The sequence below is a fragment of the Schistocerca cancellata genome, chromosome 2 (assembly GCF_023864275.1).
Source record: "Schistocerca cancellata isolate TAMUIC-IGC-003103 chromosome 2, iqSchCanc2.1, whole genome shotgun sequence".
Taxonomy (NCBI): domain Eukaryota; kingdom Metazoa; phylum Arthropoda; class Insecta; order Orthoptera; family Acrididae; genus Schistocerca; species Schistocerca cancellata.
Window position 1 is genome coordinate 667176339 of NC_064627.1, and position 21608 is coordinate 667197946.

A 21608-nucleotide genomic window follows, 5' to 3' on the forward strand; every position below is an offset into this window, starting at 1 on the left:
AATCTGCTTGTGTCACCTATAATCTGCAACCAAGTGCCAAGAAGGACTACTGATCGGTTTGTAATGCAGCATCCCGCGTAGCCAATTTCATCTAACCAATGACAGTGAGAAATTATAGGTTGCTTTTACCGCTAAACCTGAAATTTTGCTGCACAAGATGGCTATGCAAACAAATATATTATGAAATTTTTCAGTCTTGATTAGGCCCTAAACGCCATAAAGAAGCAATCGTGATTTGAGTTCTGCCACAGATTGTTGATCTCCGTTTTTTCGGATACATTGGACATCATGAGGTGGTTGTTAGGTTAGGACAAGAGTTTAAACTCTGTGGTACAAAACCCATCATCTGCCACAGTTCAGTCACTGGTAACTTAAAATCAGCTGTCGACAGAGTATCTCCAGTTTCCATCATAATTTCATAGAGCCTGCTTCCAATATTTTTCCAAATTACATATTAACAACCAGCATTTATTAAGTGACCCGCCATGTTTATACGTCGACTACATCCGAGCGATAGCTGGCAACAGATGTGGCAACACTGTAGTGGCAAATGACACATATCAACTATCAAATAATTTTATAATCTGACTATCCATGCTGTAGCATGAAGCAACTTTTCACAGCAAGTTAAGTGATGGGAACTGAGCTCCTGTTCCAACACATCCGGTCAGGGCAAGCACGTATACCATCAGATCAGATGGTAGCTTTGTTCCATCACCACCATGTATTCACTCGGTGCAATCACCACGCCGGTCACACACGAAGCTACTTTGTCAAAGCAAATTGTTAACTAGGCGACGCCACAGATCTGGGAGCCTTTGGGAGCCCCGGCAGTTTCAAGCTTTGAACTGGTACTGCCATGACAAGCCCTCTCTTCAGCTGGTTTGGTTTGGTTTGGTTTTGTTTTGCTTTAGGGCGCAAAAAACAACTGGGGTCTCACGTGTTCAAGTGAAAACTAGAGAACACGAGGACAGAGGAGTTGAAAAACGACTATACAACAGCCTCAACTGATGTAATAGAAGACAGCTAAGAACAGGAACATGGGAAAAGGGCTAAAAATGACACCATACAGAAATGGAGGTCCAAAACCGAAAATTAAATGGCCTTTGCCATATCGCTTTGGCAGATAAAAAGTAAAATGCGTTCAACAGTTCACGCGTCATTTGCTAAAACGGCTGATAAATCAGACGGCAAACCAAAGCTGGAATGTAAATGGTTAAAAAATGGGCATTTCATCAGGAAGTGGCGGACAGTTAAAACTTGGGTGCAATGTGTACAAAGTGGTTGGGTAGCGCCACTTAGCAAATGACGATGGCTAAAAAGGCAGTGCCCAATACGCAGCCTAGTTAAAATGACCTCCTCCCGGCAGGAGGGCCGAGAGGAGGTCGTCCAAGCCACTGGGAGAGGACCATTGGCGATGCCAAAGGGACACCACCTCCTGACTGACAGCAACACAGAGATCATCGGAGGAATATACGTACTCGCAGGCTGAGGGATGAGGACTGCAGCCTTGGCAGCAATGCCAACAGCCTCGTTTCCTGGCAGACCGAAATGGCCAGGAACCCACAGAAACATCATATTGGCTCCACTAAGAGTGAGCAGGTGAGATTTCCTGGACCCACTGCACTAAGGGATGTGTGGTGTACAGCGAACATACTTTGAAGGGTGCTGAGTGAGTCTGAGCAGAGAACACAATTGAAAAGGCTGTCACACCGGAAGCGATACAGCAAGGCTGGAGTAGTGTACTTGGGAAGTGAATGAAGGCCAAGGTTAACATGGGCCGCTTCACAAAGCCAAGGTTGTGAAGGGTTCACACCCACTGGGGAATTCGCAGGTAGTGTGAAGTTAGGCCACTGTATCAAGTGCCAAAAGCGGACTCCAGGAGGTACCGGAGAAGAGGGACGCACCCTATACTGATGATCAAAGGAATCATCAAAGAAGGAGGCATAGGATAGGTGGCCATGCTTGGCAGACAAACAGCATACATACCTGCTGAGGAGAAAGTCACGGCAGTAGGACAGTGGTAGTTTAGCAGCTTCATCATACAGACTCTCAACTGGGCTAGTGTAAAAGGCGCCCGAGGCCAAAAGGAAGCCACGACGGTGGATAGTGTTGAGATGGCGTAAGAGGGATGGGGATGCAGATGCATAAACAAAGCACCCATAGTCAAGTTTCAAATGGACAAGGGACTGGTACAAATGTAAGAGGGCAGTTCGATTGGCACCCAGGAAGTACCATTGAGGACACGTAGGACACTGAGGAACCGTGTGCAGCAGGCTAACAGATAAGACACATAGGAGGACCAAGAGTGTTTCCTATCGAGCGTGAGCCCCAGGAATTTCGTAGTTTCAATGAATGGAAGAGCAACAGGCCCAACGTGGTAAGATGGTGGGAGAAACCACTTGCGTCGTCAGAAATTCATACAGATGGTTTTGTCAGTGCAAAAGTGAAAAGCCATTGTCAATGCTCCAGGAGTAATTAGATGATCAACGCATCGCTGAAGATGCCATTCAATGAGACAGGTCCATGGAGAACTGCAATGGATGGCAAAATCGTCAACAAATAGGAAGCCGGAGATGCCCAGCGGGAGACAGGCCATTACAGGCTTAGTGGAGATAGCAAAAAGGACGACACTCAGGATGGAACCCTTAGGCACACTGTTTCCCTGGAAAAAGGCGTCTGACAAGGCAGAACCCATACGCACCTTGAAAACTCAATCTTTTAAAAATGCCTGAAGGAAACAGGGCAGGCAGCCACGGAAGCCCCACGTGTAAAGAGTACGGAGGATACCAGTTCTCCAGCAGGAATCGTAGGCCTCTTCCAAAACGAAAAACAAAAGGATTCATGACATTGATGGACAAAGTAATGAGATGGTCAACTGGAGAATGCCACACTCTAAATCTGCACTGTGCATTCGTCAGTAAACTGCGAGACTCGAGTCAACATACCAGCCTGGCATGAATCATACACTCCATCACCTTGCAAATGCAGCTGGTAAGAGAGATGGGGCAATAGCTAGAAGGAGGGTTATTGTCCTTACCAGGCTTAGGTATCTGTTTGACGGTGGCTTCATGCCAGCGCCTGGGAAATGTGCCCTCTGTCCAGATACGGTTGTACGTGTTAAGCAGAAAGTGACTGCCCGCAAAAGAAAGGTGCTGCAACATCTGAATGTGGATGGTGTCTGGCCCTGGGGTGGAGGATCAGGATGAACTGAGAGCATGATCTAGCTCTCTCATAGTAAAGGCGGCATTGTAGCACTCATGATTCAGAGAAAACAAGGGTCTTGCCCAAGCCTCCACCACTCGGATCTGTTAAAAGAATTGGTGAATGAAATCCAGCTAGCTGCTTTGCTATCCCGAAGAACGTGACAACATGTTGCATGCATCTGTTTATAATGAATGCAGTTTTCCATCGTAGAATTACTATTAAAAAGGCGGAGAGCACATCTCCGTATGCAAACTGCGTCACGGCATGCCTCAGTCCACCAACGGACTGGGACATGACGTGGTAAAGAAGAAGTGTGATGAATGGAATGTTCTGCACCAGTAAGGATAATGTTTGAGAGACATTCCACCTGGTCATCACAACTGGAGAATCTTTTTCTTCAAAGGTCACCAGTGAGGAGTAAAGCTGCCAGTCAGCCTTAGTAAGCTGCCATTTGCGCGTGCAAATGGATGGGGTAGAAGTCAGCAAATAGATAGCACATGGGAAACGGTCGCTCGAGTAGGTGTCAGAAAGAACAGACCACTCAAGATGATGGGCAAGCAGGGCAATGAAAAAGTATAGATCAAAATGGGAATATGAGTGTGAGGAGTCGGAAAGGAAAGTGGGTGCTCCAGTGTTAAGGCAGAAGAGGTCAAGTTGGTTAAGAAGGTCAGCCAAGGGGGCACCTCTCTGACAGGTCCTGGGAGAACCCCAGAGGGGACAATGAGCATTAAAGCCACCGAGTAGCAAAAATGGGGAAGGTAGCTGCCCAATAAGCTGAAGGAAGTCTGCCCTGGTGATAATGAATGGCAGAGGGAGATAAATGGTACAGAGGAAATAAGTCGGATGGGGAAGAGAAAGGTGAACTGCCACAGCTTGAAGATGGGTAGTCAGGGAAATGGGTTGACTATGAATGAGCAGCATGATGCCCAAATCAGATGGAATGCCATCAGGGGGAAGGTCAAAACGAATCAGTAACTAATGTGAAAGCTCAAAGCGGTTGTGAGGGAGCACTTTTATTTCCTGAAGGCAGAATACAAAGGGATGCTGTGATGCTAAAAACAGCCGTAAATCCTCTTTGTGGGACTGAAGGTTGCGAACGTTCCATTAGGGGACAGTCAAGATGGGGAAGAGATGTAGGGGTGTCAACCTGACAGCTGCCGAGTGACAGCCGGCGTAATGTCAGTGTGCTCCCTGCCGCCGTTGGATAAGCAGCTGAGCAGCAAGTCGTATACTCCTAGCTCACTCATTTGTTACATAGTTATTCTTAATTTCTTTGCGTGTTTTTGGTACTTGCATTGTTTAATTCATAAATTTCGGGCGTATTATAGTATTTGAGAGTTGTAGCATCGCGTTTTAGTACCTGAATAGTGTAAATTCGCGTAGTCGTTAGTCTTCTGTTTTTGTTTTGAACGGCCAGTGTCGGTTGGTCACAGTCAGTGTGCTCCCCGCCGCCGTTGGATAAGCAGCTGAGCAGCAAGTCGTATACTCCTAGCTCACTCATTTGTTACATAGTTTAATTCTTAATTTCTTTGCGTGTTTTGGTACTTGCATTGCTTAATTCATAAATTTCGGGCGTATTATAGTATTTGAGAGTTGTAGCATCGCGTTTTAGTACCTGAATAGTGTAAATTCGCGTAGTCTCCTTCCGCCGCCGAGCAGTGTCAGCAGTGCGCAAGTAGCAGCATTACTGCATTTACTAGGCAATCTTGTATTTTAATAACCGTTTAAATTTTGTTGATTTGTTTGCGCTCTCTGTAGATTAGTTCAGACGTTCTTTGCAAAACAGTTTTTAGCATGGATAGGGACTGCAACTGCTGTGTTCGGATGCAGGCTGAGTTGGCATCCCTTCGCTCCCAGCTTTAGGCAGTGTTGGCTTCGGTCACACAGCTTGAGGCTGTTGCCAATGGGCATCACAGTGGGGGTCCGGATGGGGGTTTGTCGGGGACGGCCAGCTCGTCCCACGCATCCCCTGATCGGACTACGACTGTGGTTGCCCGGGATACTGCCCGCATTGAGGCTGATCCCTCACCTGTGGTAGAGTGGGAGGTCGTCTCAAGGTGTGGCAGGGGGCGAAAGACATTCCGGAGGGCTGAACGGAAAGCCTCTCCAGTTTGTCTGACGAACCGGTTTCAGGCTCTGTCTCAGGCTGATACTGATCTTCGGCCTGACATGGTTGCTTGTCCTGTTCCAGAGGTTGCCCCTCAGTCTGCAAGATCCGGGCAGTCGCAGAGGGTGGGCTTACTGGTAGTTGGGAGCTCCAACGTCAGGCGCGTAATGGGGCCCCTTAGGGAAATGGCAGCAAGAGAGGGGAAGAAAACCAATGTGCACTCCGTGTGCATACCGGGGGGAGTCATTCCAGATGTGGAAAGGGTCCTTCCCGATGCCATGAAGGGTACAGGGTGCACCCATCTGCAGGTGGTCGCTCATGTCGGCACCAATGATGTGTGTCACTATGGATCGGAGGAAATCCTCTCTGGCTTCCGGCGGCTATCTGATTTGGTGAAGACTGCCAGTCTCGCTAGCGGGATGAAAGCAGAGCTCACCATCTGCAGCATCGTCGACAGGACTGACTGCGGACCTTTGGTACATAGCCGAGTGGAGGGTCTGAATCAGAGGCCGAGACGGTTCTGCGACCATGTGGGCTGCAGATTCCTCGACTTGCGCCATAGGGTGGTGGGGTTTCGGGTTCCGCTGGATAGGTCAGGAGTCCACTACACGCAACAAGCGGCTACACGGGTAGCAGGGGTTGTGTGGCGTGGGCTGGGCGGTTTTTTAGGTTAGATGGCCTTGGGCAAGTACAGAAAGGGCAACAGTCTCAACGGGTGCGGGGCAAAGTCAGGACATGCGGGGACCAAGCAGCAATCGGTATTGTAATTGTCAACTGTCGAAGGTGTGTTGGTAAAGTACCAGAACTTCAAGTGCTGATAGAAAGCACCGAAGCTGAAACCGTTATAGGTACAGTAAGCTGGCTTAAGCCAGAGATAAATTCTGCCGAAATTTTTACAAAGGTACAGACGGTGTTTAGAAAGGATAGATTGCATGCAACCGGTGGTGGAGTGTTCGTCGCTGTTAGTAGTAGTTTATCCTGTAGTGAAGTAGAAGTGGATAGTTCCTGTGAATTATTATGGGTGGAAGTTACACTCAACAACCGAACTAGGTTAATAACTGGCTCCTTTTACCGACCTCCCGACTCAGCAGCATTAGTGGCAGAACAACTGAGAGAAAATTTGGAATACATTTCACATAAATTTTCTCAGCATGTTATAGTCTTAGGTGGAGATTTCAACTTACCAGATATAGACTGGGACACTCAGATGTTTAGGACGGGTGGTAGGGACAGAGCATCGAGTGACATTATACTGAATGCACTATCCGAAAATTACCTCGAGCAATTAAACAGAGAACCGACTCGTGGAGATAACATCTTGGACCTACTGATAACAAACAGACCCGAACTTTTCGACTCTGTATGTACAGAACAGGGAATCAGTGATCATAAGGCCGTTGCAGCATCCCTGAATATGGAAGTTAATAGGAATATAAAAAAGGGAGGAAGGTTTATCTGTTTAGCAAGAGTAATAGAAGGCAGATTTCAGACTACCTAAGAGATCAAAACGAAAATTTCTGTTCCGACACTGACAATGTTGAGTGTTTATGGAAAAAGTTCAAGGCAATCGTAAAATGCGTTTTAGACAGGTATGTGCCGAGTAAAACTGTGAGGGACGGGAAAAACCCACCGTGGTACAACAACAAAGTTAGGAAACTACTGCGAAAGCAAAGAGAGCTTCACTCAAAGTTTAAACGCAGCCAAAACCTCTCAGACAAACAGAAGCTAAACAATGTCAAAGTTAGCGTAAGGAGAGCTATGCGTGAAGCGTTCAGTGAATTCGAAAGTAAAATTCTATGTACCGACTTGACAGAAAATCCTAGGAAGTTCTGGTCTTACGTTAAATCAGTAAGTGGCTCGAAACAGCATATCCCTACACTACGGGATGATGATGGCATTGAAACAGAGGATGACAAGCGTAAAGCTGAAATACCAAACACCTTTTTCCAAAGCTGTTTCACAGAGGAAGACCGCACTGCAGTTCCTTCTCTAAATCCTCGCACAAACGAAAAATGGCTGACATCGAAATAAGTGTCCAAGGAATAGAAAAGCAACTGGAATCACTCAATAGAGGAAAGTCCACTGGACTTGACAGGATACCAATTCGATTCTACACAGAGTACGCGAAAGAACTTGCCCCCCTCCTAACAGCCGTGTACCGCAAGTCTCTAGAGGAACGGAGGGTTCCAAATGATTGGAAAAGAGCACAGGTAGTCCCAGTCTTCAAGAAGGGTCGTCGAGCAGATGCGCAAAACTATAGACCTATATCTCTGACGTCGATCTGTTGTAGAATTTTAGAACATGTTTTTTGTTCGAGTATCATGTCGTTTTTGGAAACCCAGAATCTACTATGTAGGAATCAACATGGATTCCGGAAACAGCGATCGTGTGAGACCCAACTCGCTTTATTTGTTCATGAGACCCAGAAAATATTAGATACAGGCTCCCAGGTAGATGCTATTTTTCTTGACTTCCGGAAGGCGTTCGATACAGTTCCGCACTGTCGCCTGTTAAACAAAGTAAGAGCCTACGGAATATCAGACCAGCTGTGTGGCTGGATTGAAGAGTTTTTAGCAAACAGAACACAGCATGTTGTTATCAATGGAGAGACGTCTACAGACGTTAAAGTAGCCTCTGGCGTGCCACAGGGGAGTGTTATGGGACCATTGCTTTTCACAATATATATAAATGACCTAGTAGATAGTGTCGGAAGTTCCATGCGGCTTTTCGCGGATGATGCTGTAGTATACAGAGAAGTTGCAGCATTAGAAAATTGTAGCGAAATGCAGGAAGATCTGCAGCGGATAGGCACTTGGTGCAGGGAGTGGCAACTGACCCTTAACATAGACAAATGTAATGTATTGCGAATACATAGAAAGAAGGATCCTTTATTGTATGACTATATGATAGCGGAACAAACACTGGTAGCAGTTACTTCTGTAAAATATCTGGGAGTATGCGTGCGGAACGATTTGAAGTGGAATGATCATATAAAATTAATTGTTGGTAAGGCGAGTACCAGGTTGAGATTCATTGGGAGAGTGCTTAGAAAATGTAGTCCATCAACAAAGGAGGTGGCTTACAAAACACTCGTTCGACCTATACTTGAGTATTGCTCATCAGTGTGGGATCCGTACCAGATCGGTCTGACGGAGGAGATAGAGAAGATCCAAAGAAGAGCGGCGCGTTTCGTCACAGGGTTATTTCGTAACCGTGATAGCGTTACGGAGATGTTTAATAAACTCAAGTGGCAGACTTTGCAAGAGAGGCGCTCTGCATCGCGGTGTAGCTTGCTCGCCAGGTTTCGAGAGGGTGCGTTTCTGGATGAGGTATCGAATATATTGCTTCCCCCTACTTATACCTCCAGAGATCACGAATGTAAAATTAGAGAGATTAGAGCGCGCACGGAGGCTTTCAGACAGTCCTCCTTCCCGCGAACCATACGCGACTGGAACAGGAAAGGGAGGTAATGACAGTGGCACGTAAAGTGCCCTCCGCCACACACCGTTGGGTGGCTTGCGGAGTATAAATGTAGATGTAGATGTACTACAGGGCACAGAAGCAGGAGGATCCTGCTCCATTGGGTCCACAGAAGCATTGGCTTCTTTTGTGGTGGGTCTGTGGTGTCCAACACTGAAAAACGGTTGGTGGTGTGCACTGGCGATACGGAGTCTGGCTGGGCTAAGGTACCACGGGGCGACACTGTCTAAGAGGATCTTCAAGTTGGCGAATGAAGACCGTTTGCCTTTGGTGGACTTCTTCCAGCCTTTCTGGTTAGAGGAAGGCTCAGGTGTTGTTTGGCTGAAGGGATGGAGGAAGTCTTCATGGGAGTACTCCTGCTGCCCTTTCCGGACCACCAGTTGTCTAGCTGGTGGCTTTGCCCTCAAGACAAGAGTTTGACGGTTTGTTGCACAGCTGGACAGCGGGATGGCGATGCTACCTTGACACTGGACGATTTCACTACCTCAGAGCTGAATTTGAGGTTGCATGTCTGTGTGGCCATGTCCTTCGTGGAGCGAGGGGTAACAAGAACACAACTATAGGTGTCAGACGGGAGAACACAGGGTTTCCGTCTAGCCAGTAGCTTGTGAGCTACTGGGTAAGGCATTTTTTCCTTTCTCCAGATCTCTTTGACAGTCCGCTCACCAGGATACACGGCATGGCCGACGTTTCAGTTGATACAGCAGGGACAAGGAGGCAGACAATCGCCCTTGTGTGCATCCCTACCACAGGTTGCACATTTGGCTGGGTGTTGACAAGACGTTCTAGTGTGGTTGAAACGATGACACTGGTAGCAGCGTATTGGGTTCGGAATGTACAGCTAGACTGTGATAATTTCATATCCTGCTTTCATCTTTGACAGCAGCACCATTCTATCAAAGGTGAGGAAAAGAGTGCAAGTGGGCACTAAGGAGGAATAGATCTTTTTCATTACACAATGGATAGCAATGACACCCTGTTCAGAGAGGTAAGATTGGATTTTGGCCTCTGTTAGACCATCTAGAAGTCTGGTGTAAATTAAACCACAGGAAGAATTCAAAGTTCTATGAGCATCAACACGAGCGGGTAGCCATAGAGAAACGAGGCAGCAAGCAGTTGTTGTGCTTAAGAATCAGAAGCAGTCTCCAAAAGCATAGTTTCATTCTGTAAACGAGAGCAGAATTTCACAGGACCAGCGATTGCATCAACACCTTTCTGAATAATACATGGATTGGCCGTGGCAAAGGACTGACCGTCCTCAGTATGTGAGACCACTAGGAACCGTGGTGCAGTGGGAAGGGTCTTGAATCATTAGCCTCATTATGTTTACATTTTGTAGACGTTGATTGGGAAGATTAGTGACTCATTGTGAGAAAATCCCCATTGATTGCCAGAGTCTCCGATGGCGTGCACCTTCCAACTGGGGGCTCCCTTCACAAGGGGGAGCACCTGCCTTAGGTGATTGTTCACACCTCTGGTCAAACCTCTCTAACACCTGACAGAGGGACCAATCGGCAATTTGGGAAGGTTGCAGCTCAGACAATTACCCCTCCTTGGGCCTGGCGTGTACCAAAAAACCCAGTCACCTGTTACATGTCAGACGCATGGGCCGGTCTTCAGGAACACACAGGGAGGAAGAAGAAAAAGAGGAATCTCAAACACCGAAGCAGAGGAATGAGAGGAGAAGGGAAACAAAGAAAGGAAAAGAGCAAAAACCAAGGGTGAGACTGTTCTTACGTCAGCGACAGACAATGCAGAACATTCCCAATAACATCCCAGACGTGCTCCCCAAGGGAGGGGAAAAATAATAGCAAGAGGACAGACATGCAGCACAGAAGGAAAAAAAAAAATGCTGCAAAGCCTGGGACCCCATGGTAGCTAAACACAAACACAAACCCCTGCAAGGCTCTTCAGCTGGGATCACCTGACCCTCATCCAGATTTTGAGACTCCTGGGTTACAGCTCAGGGATTCTGCACACACCTACCATCTGCTTAGGACTGCAGGCAGTGTACACCAGCCCAGACGTAAACACACCATGCTGCTGATGGGACACACATCTCGCATCAACAAGGTTGCCATTGCTGCCAGCTATGTACACTGCTACAGCATTCTACTGCAGCAGTGGAGTCACTCATTGCCACTAACCATGGACAGAAACTGGGCACATAGCCATCGATCTACTGTATGAGAACTGTTGAATAGCGGTAATAAGGAATGCTTTACAGAGAGAGCACTCTTGACCTGGCACTCACCACTGTATTGGAACGTACTATCCCCGCAGCTACCTGCACATGCCATTCTGGGGACACAAGTGGTCATTCGGCAACATTGGTGTAAGCACAGTGGTCAACAAAAATGTAATACCATTGCAAAACATATCTCTAGTTTCATTTGCATGTTATGTTAATGTAACAATATTATGAAAAGGAATTCACCATAGAGTGGAGATGCTGAGTCGCAGACAAAAAGACCCTTACAATTAAAGCTATCGGCTGTTAAGGCCTTCGTCAATAACACACACACACACACACACACACACACACACACACACACACACACAACTGTAGTCTCAGGCAACTTAAACCACACTGCGAGCAGCAGAAGCAGTGAATGATGGGAGTGGCGACTGGGTGGGGTAAGGAGGAGGCTGGGGTGGGGAGGGGGAGGGATAGTATGGTGGGGGTGGCTGGGAGGTGGGAGGTGTGGGGTGGGGAGTAGTGGAAAAGGAGAGAAATAAAAAGACTGGGTTTGATGGTGGAATGACAGCTGTGTAGTGCTGGAATGGGAACAGGGAAGAGGCTGGATGGGTGATGACAGTGACTAACGAAGGTTGAGGCCAGGAGGGTTATGGGAACATAGGATATATTGCAGGGAAAGTTCCCACCTGCGCAATTCAGAAAAGCTGGTGTTGGTGGGAAGGATCCATATGGCACAGACTGTGAAGCAGTCATTTAAATTAAGGAAATCATGTTCAGCAACAGGGTGGTCCACTTGTTTCTTGGCCACAGTTTGCTGGTGGCCATTCATGTGGACAGTCAGCTTGTTGGTTGTCTTGTCTAAATAGAATGCAGCACAGTGGTTGCAGCTTAGCTTGTAGATAAAGTGTCTAGTTTCACAGGTAGCCCTGCCTTTGATGGGATAGGTGATATTAGTGACCAGACTGGAGTATGTGGTAGTGGGAGGATGTAGGGGACAAGTCTTGCATCTAGGTCTATTACAGGGGTATGAGCCATGAGTTAAGGGACTGGGAGTAGGGGTTCTGTAAGGATGGATGAGTATATTGTGTAGGTTTGGTGGACAGTGGAATACCACTGTGGGACGGGTGGGAAGGATAGTGGGCAGGACATTTCTCATTTCAGGGCACGACGAGAGGTAATCTTAAACCTAGCGGAGAACGTAATTCAGTTGCTCCTGTCCTGGGTGGTACTGTGCCTGGACAGTGGGACTTCGGGAGATGGTAGGAGACCGGAAGGATAAGGCACAGGAGATTTGTTTTTGTACAAGGTTGGGAGAATAATTATGGTCAGTGAAGGCTTCAGTGAGACTCTCAGCATATTTCGAGAGGGACTGCTCCTCACTGCAGATGCGATGACCATGGCTGGCTAGGCTGTATGGAAGGGACTTCTTGGTATGGAATGGGTCGCAGCTGTTGAAGTGCAGATATTGATGGTGTTAGTACGTTTGGTATGGATGGGGCACTGATGTAGCCATCTATGAGGTGGAGTGCAACATTTAGGAAGGTGACTTGATGGGTTGAGTAGGACCAGGTGAAGCAAATGGGGGAAAGTTGTTGAAATCCTGGAGGAATGTAGATAGGGTGTCCTCACCTTCAATCCAGATAGCAAAGATACCATCAATGAATCTGAACCTGGTGAGAGGTTTGGGATTCTGGGTTTTTAAGAAGGATTCTGCCATGTGGGTGCCCATGGCCGTACCCCGGATTTGTTTGTAGGTATGCCTTCAAAAGAGAAGTAATTGTGGGTGAGGATATAGTTGGTCATGGCGACTAGGACGGAGGTTGTTTAGGAAAGGCAGTGTTCAATAGCGGTAAGGCCATGGGCATTAGGAATGCTAGAGTACAGGGAGGTGGCATCAATAGTGATGGGCAGGGCACCGTGTGGTAAAGGTACAGGAACTGCGGAGAGTCGGTGGAGGAAGCAGATGGTATCTTTTATATAGCAGGGTATGTTCCGGCTAATAGTTTGAAGGTGTTGGTATATGAAAGCAGAAATTCTCTCAGTGGGGATACAGTAACTGACCACAATGGGGTGTCCTGGGTGGTTAGGCTTCCTAACTTGAGGAAGCATGCAGAAGGTAGGAGTACAGGGAGTGGTAGGGGTGAGTAGAGAGATGGACTCCAGGAAGAGTTTCTGGGATGGGCCTAAGGATTTGCGTGTAACTGGAGATCCTGCTGGATTTCCAGAATGGGGTCACTGTGGCAAGGTTTGTAGGTCGAAGTATCTGACAGATGGCAGAGTCCTTCTGCCAGGTAATCCTTGTGGTTCAAAACAACAAAGGTGGAGCCTTTGTCTGCAGGTAGGATTATAAGGTCGGGATCAGTTTTTATATCATGGACAGTAGCTCTTTCTGTGGATATAAGGTTAGTAGCATGTTGAGGGATTTGGGGAATGATGGTGAGGCAAGGTTTGAGGTTAAGAAATTCTGGAAAGTTAACAGGGGGTGATTTGGGGGCAGTGGGGGTACATCACAGATGCATGAAGGAGTGAAATGAGTTAGGCATGGTTCAATATTATGTTAATGTAATTCTGATGTTGAATTTCTCTTTTGTATTTATATGAACTTAAATTTTAGCACTCTCTAAATTTCATATAAATTTTCAATCATTACTTTTAAAATTTACCAATATGACAAAATAATTTACCAGTATGGGTGAAGACACTAGATACAAAGGTAAATAACTACTCATACATACACATAACTTGAAACAGCTACTTTGTTTACATTTACGGGAGTTTGGCCTTTTCACTATATCTCTGCAGAGACTGAAAGGTATATATATATTTTTTTTTAGTTTACCTAGGTTTTGATGCCACTAATGATATCTTCTTCAGAACCTATAAATTAACCCATATGGACATATATTAAACATTGAAATACATCATCAATCTAATGATTTCACAATAAGAAAAATCATAATATTTACAAAAAGTAAATTATTTTGAGGGCCAAACATTGGCCATGCCACAGAATAAAAGTAATACAGAATAAAGATGCATAATCATAAGATTATGTCTGTGTATACTAAAACTATATAAAAAAATAAAATATAATAATAATAAAAAAAAAAACATAGACGGAGCTACGCCAGGCCAGGAATAAGGGTCATACATAAGCAACAAGAAAACTAAGCATTGCGAGTAGTTCCGCAGCAAGGCTCAGAAAGCGGCCAAGCACACGCGTGAATGCACGCATAAGCGCACGCGTTAGAGATAAGCTTTCTCAAAATTACTTGGTGCCACTTAAATTGTGAACAAAATGTGACAGTAAACGGTCCCGCAAATGGATAAATGCCTACCTCTGGTACTGTACATTAAACAATTTTCTTAAGAACTAGCTACTAAGCTAAAGAAAAAAAAAAAACTTTACATTCAAATATTAAAATAAGAGGGCGAAACCCTACTACAGTAACTAATAAATTAGTATGGGAGACACAGGTGTGTGAAGCTTGAACATAAAACAGGTAAATTAATAAACACCTTTACAACTGGTGTCATTACTAGTATAATACAAAATATATGGAGACACACTAAATAAACGCACTATAATAAAGGGGGAAAGCAGATAGGAAACAGCATCGGCCATTCGAAGTGGGCCGTGGGTCAACTCCACTGGAGTAAAGGTTGAAATCCCCCAGAATAATTTCTATTTTTTAGTTGCAGCTGATCATTAAGTAAATTTTCTCTATCAATAGTAAGATGTTTAAAAATTTACAATTCTTCAAGGGTGTCTAACTTACATCCTCTGACTTCATTATGCAGAAGTTATATATCTTTTAGAGGCTTGGGAGCATGGGCCATTTGGACAAGATGGTCAGCAAATGTAGATCCCCATGTTCCGTCACCGCTTTTAGTCAGCAGATGCTCTTTAAACCTAACAGACAGGACCCTTCCTCTCTGCCCAATGTAATAACAGGGACAGGGATGATTTATCAGTACCTTTATCACGAGAATGGACTAAATTCTTTTTAAGGTTGTTGGTGGTAAAGTAAGAAACTTTACACCCTAGGTTTTTTAATGAACGACCTACCTTGTAGGATACGTTACCTATAAAGGAAACTGATATGTATTTCGTTGCCTGGTCTTGATTGTGGGTACCTGACCTGGAAAGGGTGGTAATCTTCCTTTGTGGTTTTTGCTAAACAACTGTCCTACTATACTCTTCTGTAAATTGTGTGGTGAAAGTGGAATGGAAAGGGCTCGATGGATACTCGAGTGAAAGGAGGCCATTTTAGGGGCCTGAGGATGGTTGAAGTTGTCAGAATATGTTGCTTTTCGAAAAATGTTATTGGCAATAAAATAGATTTCAACATTTTTCAAAAGCAACCTATTCCGGCGTATCCCAGCTGATTCCACCCATCCTCAGGCCCATAAAATGGCCTCCTTTCACTCGAGTATCCATCGAGCCCTTTCCATTCTGCTTTCGCCAGACAATTTACAGAACAAATTAAAGGCCCTCTAAAACATCGCTCAGAATTATGGATATAAACCCAGTATAGTGAGACAGTTATTTAACAAAAAAACACCAAGGAAGACTACCAACCATTCCAGGTCAGGTACCAACAATCAAGACCAGGCAACGAAATACATATCAGTTTCCTTTATAGGTAACGTATCCTACAAGGTAGGTCGTTTATTAAAAAACCTAGGGTGTAAAGTTTCTTACTCTACCACCGACAACCTTAAAAAGAATTTAGTCCATTCTCTTGAAAAGGTACTGATAAATCATCCCTGTCCTTATAATTACATTGGCCAGACAGGAAGGGCCCTGTCTGTTAGGTTTAAAGAGCATCTGCTGACTAAAAGTGGTGATGGAACACTAGGTTCTACATTTTATGACCATCTTGTCCAAATGGCCCATGCTCCCAAGCCTCTAAAAGATATAGAACTTCTGGATGATGAAGCCAAAGGATGTAAGTTAGACACCCTTGAAGAACTAAATTTTTAAACATCTTACTATTGATAGAGAAAATTTACTTAATGATCAGCTGCAACTAAAAAATAGAAATTACTCTGAAGGATTTCAACCTTTACTCCAGTGAAGTTGACCCATGGCCCACTTCGAATGGCCGATGCTATTTCCTATCAGCTTTGCCCCTTTATTATAGTGTGTTTGTTTAGTATGTCTTCCTATACTTGTATTATACTGGTAATGACACCAGTTGCAAAGGTGGTTCTTAATTTGCCTGTTTTATGTTCAAGATATTTCATGCTTTGCACGCCTGTGTCTCCCATACTAATTTATTAGTTACTGTAGTGGGGTTTCGCCCTTTTATTTTAATATTTTAATGTAAAATTATTCTGCTCTAGCTTCGTAGCTAGTTCTTAAGAAAATTGTTTAATGTGCTGTACCATAGGTAGGCATTTGTCCATTTGCAGGACTGTTTCCTGACACATTTTGTTTACAATTTACATTGCGCTAAGTAATTTTGAGAAAGCTTATCTCTAGCGCATGTGCGTGCATTCACGCATGCACTTGGCCGCTGGCCGAGCCTGCAGAACTGCTTGCGACGCTTAGTTTCCTTGTTGCTTACGTGTGACCCTTATTCCTGGCCCTGCGCAGCTCCGTCTACGTTTTCATTATTGTTTTTAGCATTGACATATATAATCTTATGATTAAGCATTTTTATTCTGTATTAGTTTTATCCTGCGACCTGGCCAATGTTTGGCTCTAAAAATAATTTAATTTTTGTAAGTATCACAATTGTTCTTATTGTGAAATCATTAGATTGATGATGTATTACAATGTTTAATATACACTCCTGGAAATGGAAAAAAGAACACATTGACACCGGTGTGTCAGACCCACCATACTTGCTCCGGACACTGCGAGAGGGCTGTACAAGCAATGATCACACGCACGGCACAGCGGACACACCAGGAACCGCGGTGTTGGCCGTCGAATGGCGCTAGCTGCGCAGCATTTGTGCACCGCCGCCGTCAGTGTCGGCCAGTTTGCCGTGGCATACGGAGCTCCACCGCAGTCTTTAACACTGGTAGCATGCTGCGACAGCGTGGACGTGAACCGTATGTGCAGTTGACGGACTTTGAGCGAGGGCGTATAGTGGGCATGCGGGAGGCCGGGTGGACGTACCGCCGAATTGCTCAACACGTGGGGCGTGAGGTCTCCACAGTACATCGATGTTGTCGCCAGTGGTCGGCGGAAGGTGCACGTGCCCGTCGACCTGGCACCGGACCGCAGCGACGCACGGATGCACGCCAAGACCGTAGGATCCTACGCAGTGCCGTAGGGGACCGCACCGCCACTTCCCAGCAAATTAGGGACACTGTTGCTCCTGGGGTATCGGCGAGGACCATTCGCAACCGTCTCCATGAAGCTGGGCTACGGTCCCGCACACCGTTAGGCCGTCTTCCGCTCACGCCCCAACATCGTGCAGCCCGCCTCCAGTGGTGTCGCGACAGGCGTGAATGGAAGGACGAATGGAGACGTGTCGTCTTCAGCGATGAGAGTCGCTTCTGCCTTGGTGCCAATGATGGTCGTATGCGTGTTTGGCGCTGTGCAGGTGAGCGCCACAATCAGGACTGCATACGACCGAGGCACACAGGGCCAACACCCGGCATCATGGTGTGGGGAGCGATCTCCTACACTGGCCGTACACCACTGGTGATCGTCGAGGGGAAACTGAATAGTGCACGGTACATCCAAACCGTCATCGAACCCATCGTTCTACCAATCCTAGACCGGCAAGGGAACTTGCTGTTCCAACAGGACAATGCACGTCCGCATGTATCCCGTGCCACCCAACGTGCTCTAGAAGGTGTAAGTCAATTACCCTGGCCAGCAAGATCTCTGGATCTGTCCCCCATTGAGCATGTTTGGGACTGGACGAAGCGTCGTCTCATTTGGTCTGCACGTCCAGCACGAACGCTGGTCCAACTGAGGCGCCAGGTGGAAATGGCATGGCAAGCCGTTCCACAGGACTACATCCAGCATCTCTACGATCGTCTCCATGGGAGAATAGCAGCCTGCATTGCTGCAAAAGGTGGATATACACTGTACTAGTGCCGACATTGTGCATGCTCTGTTGCCTGTGTCTATGTGCCTGTGGTTCTGTCAGTGTGATCATGTGATGTATCTGACCCCAGGAATGTGTCAATAAAGTTTCCCCTTCCTGGGACAATGAATTCACGGTGTTCTTATTTCAATTTCCAGGAGTGTATGTCCGTATGGGTTAATTTATAGGTTCTGAAGAAGATACTATTATTGGCCTTAAAACCTAGGTACACTAAAAGAAAAAAAAAACCTTGCAAATGAAGGCTGAATTCCTTTCTGTCTGAACAATTCATGGTTGTTAAAGTGCTGCATTATGTTAAAGATTTATTTCTCCAGAGAAGTAATGTACTGTACAAATCAATAAAAACAATAATGGAACTATCTTCCTTGCCTGTACTGCCGGCTAAGTTTCAGCAGTCTGGATCTTACTTCACTTGCACTCTCCTTTTTTGCAATTTTTTGACCAGCCAAGAATGCCCCATTGGATTCATTTATAAGCTTCCTTGTAACTGGATGGAATAATACAATATTTTGTCTCAGGTGATGTAACTTTACTTCAGTAGCATGTAGTTTTCTTTTTTCTGAAAGAAAACAAATGTTAAAATATTGCAGACCAAAATTTATAGGTGAGATGTTTTGCCACAAAATGTTCAGACACTAATTTTCCAATTTGCATTTTACTTGAATCTGAGGAGTGAGAAAGCAGTTTTAAGAAAATTTTTGTGCTATAACTGAATATCTACATGGGTACAAATGATGTGGAACAAGTCTGGTGTATTACATAATAACACTAAAATCTCAACAGTTACATTTTCATCAAAAATGATTTTTTTTATTTTAATAACTGTCAGATTTCTTGACCACACTTTATTTCTTCCAAAAATTGCCTTTGAAAATGATGAAACTATAATACACGCAAGGCCAAATTCTTGGTTAAAAATGTTGACAAGATACAATGTATCTATTGAACAATTTTCTATGACAAATAGTCTTGTTGACAGAATATCTAAATGCAGTAGGCGATTTCAGAAATAATAAAAAAGTGTGGTCAAGACCTCAAAGTTATTGAAGTGCATCCAAACGACCATTTGATCTCAAAGCATTTTCATACAAATTGTATCAGATTTCTTTATTGGTGGTCTTGCCTGCTGTACGAGAAGATATTTACGCTCACACTAAATAACAACAAATGTTAATGTTGAACAAAACGTAAGAGATTGTTTGACAGTTATCAAAAGTATTTTCCTACCTGCTTTTTCTCCAGTTGCTATGTAAATGTCTGATACAGTCTGAAATTTTCTGTGATTAATTGGATGTAAAAAGATAACAATGGAAAAAATGCAACAACTCCCTGGGCTTGTTCAGTTTTATGAGTATGTAATTGACAGAGACCTTTGGGAGGTTGGTTGGTAGGTTGATTGTGGGTCAGGGGACTAAAAAGCATGGGTATCAGTCCCTCAATCAAGGCGTAGTTTATCTGGAATTAGTGACATCAGTGATGTATGTTTCCTCATAATGAAAGCACATAGGAGCAGTAAGACCGAGGCACTGAAGGCAATACTGATGTCTGAGCCGAGAATATATTTATGGAGACGTGTATGGAGTGGGCTAGTACATATGTCAGAACAGACGAGACATCTCTCAGCTCTCATCCAACAGCTAGGAAGGGCCCACCCATCTGACTCCTGCCAGACTGATGGTGGGTGAAGACAGTTGCAAAGTGAAGAATGTCTTCCTACCAGTGTATTCAGAACAGTAAAAGTGAGAAGGCTAAAAATGTATTGGACATCAAGCGGACAGTCAGTAATAAAAATGAGAGGGGAGAAAGAGGAAAGGTAGCAAGTTTGGTGCCTCAGGGATTCTGCATGAAATGGGAGTTGCCTTATCCCCATCCATGTCAATCCTGCTCCAGTGCAGGCAAGGAACCAAGGAGCACCCAATCTTCAACAGAGTGCTACCTCTAAAATAGAAAGTAAGGTGTGACACAAAATGAGACTAACTGTGTCTAAAAGCAATTACAACAGAGTAAGAGAGGGATGAAAGAGTGACCTGATCAATGAGGTGGGGTCCGAGGTCCGCAGACCCAGCAAGAGGTACTCAATTTCAACCATCTTGTCCCTATCCTGAAGGTAGCTTGAACTGTTACATCTGCAAATAAAAACCAGCTTCATGGAGAAAACTCAGAATCAGTTCAACCACCCAGGGATTGTCTGCCAGCATTTACGGCAAAGAATTCATGAGGGGGCCAGAAAAATGGGGCATTCCACCAGGATATCAGCTATTGTCTGTAAGGCTCCACATATACAATGTGGGGGTTGCTCATTATATAAAATAAAACTATGGGTTACCCTTGATATGACAACTGCAGAGGCAACATAGTACACTGGATTCCTTCGGGAGGGGGGGGGGGGGGTTGGTTTATTAGGAGGACATTAGCCAACTAGATGTCACTCCATTTCTGAGTAGAGGTCTTATTTGTACCCAACAAATGTGCACCTGGAACTGGCAAAGTGAACGGGATGACGGTTGGCCAGTTCATTCAGTGGAAGAGCCACAACTTGGGACCTGGACAGCGAGTACCTCGCACGCAGTCAGTATGACTCCGATTACTGTGCAGTAACTTCAGTGAAAAGGTCATGAACAGCAACTCCCACAGGGTGATAAGACTAACACTGTTCAGCGGTTTGAAAACTGCTCTTTCAGTCACTACATATTAAACCACAGTTAAGGAAGGCATGTTCAATAAAGTGGAAGGCTCTGTTAACGGCTATCAGTATCACCGTAATAACACTGTATGGGTCTAGTGATGAATGGTATTCCTGACTGGCAGAGGATGTAAAAACATATCCCAACTTATTCACAGTTTTAGAGCAGTCAGTGTAAAGTATGGTTAGCACCCTGAAACTCCTGAATGTAACAGATGACGAAAGGTCATGGAGGTGACAGACTTTAGGACCTTGAAAGAGATTGGTCCTAATTTGTAGCTTGGACACAAACAACATGGAGAGGGGGTGCACACGAAAACACAGTGAGCACATTCCAGGCACAAGAGAGAGAGGTAGAAATCCTGGCAGAGGGCTGTATGGCGGATTCCAACTGGTAATTCCAATTAGGGGTGGTTATCAGAAGGTCGATACTCCTTGTATGCGAAAAGAATTGGATACGTTGGATGATCAAGGAATTGTCAAATGAAGGCTGCATAGGAGACCAAGAGTTGGTACTGTTGGAGCCTAAGAGGTAAGCGCAGTGCTTCGGCAAGGAGATTGTCTATGGGTCTAGTCCAGAAGGTGCCAGTACCCAGAACTCCACAATGATGGACTGGATCTAATAATTTCAAAGTTGTGGGAACGAAAGAGCCTTAAACCTGGTGACCACAGTCCAGTTAGGATGAAATGAGGAACCAGTAAATATGGAAAAGAGTACCACGACCTACACCCCAAGAAGTGTGAGCAATGATACAGTGAGCATTAAGTGCTTCATGCAGCTACTCTTCAGTTGATGAGTAAGGGGCAGCCAAGTCAGCTTTTTATCAAAAAGTCCCAAAAGTGGGACTCTGCAAC

At 45.2% G+C, this 21608-nt stretch overlaps 1 protein-coding gene across 1 annotated transcript in view; it reads right to left on the reverse strand.

The window, feature by feature from the left end:
* Positions 1-21608, reverse strand: part of LOC126162374 (nuclear pore complex protein Nup85) — a 139270-nt gene that overhangs the window by 96177 nt on the left and 21485 nt on the right. Inside the window, exon 3 of the mRNA XM_049918832.1 lies at positions 18440-18629. Within this exon, the coding sequence (XP_049774789.1) occupies positions 18440-18629 (190 nt within the window). The remainder of the gene's footprint in view (positions 1-18439; positions 18630-21608) is intronic.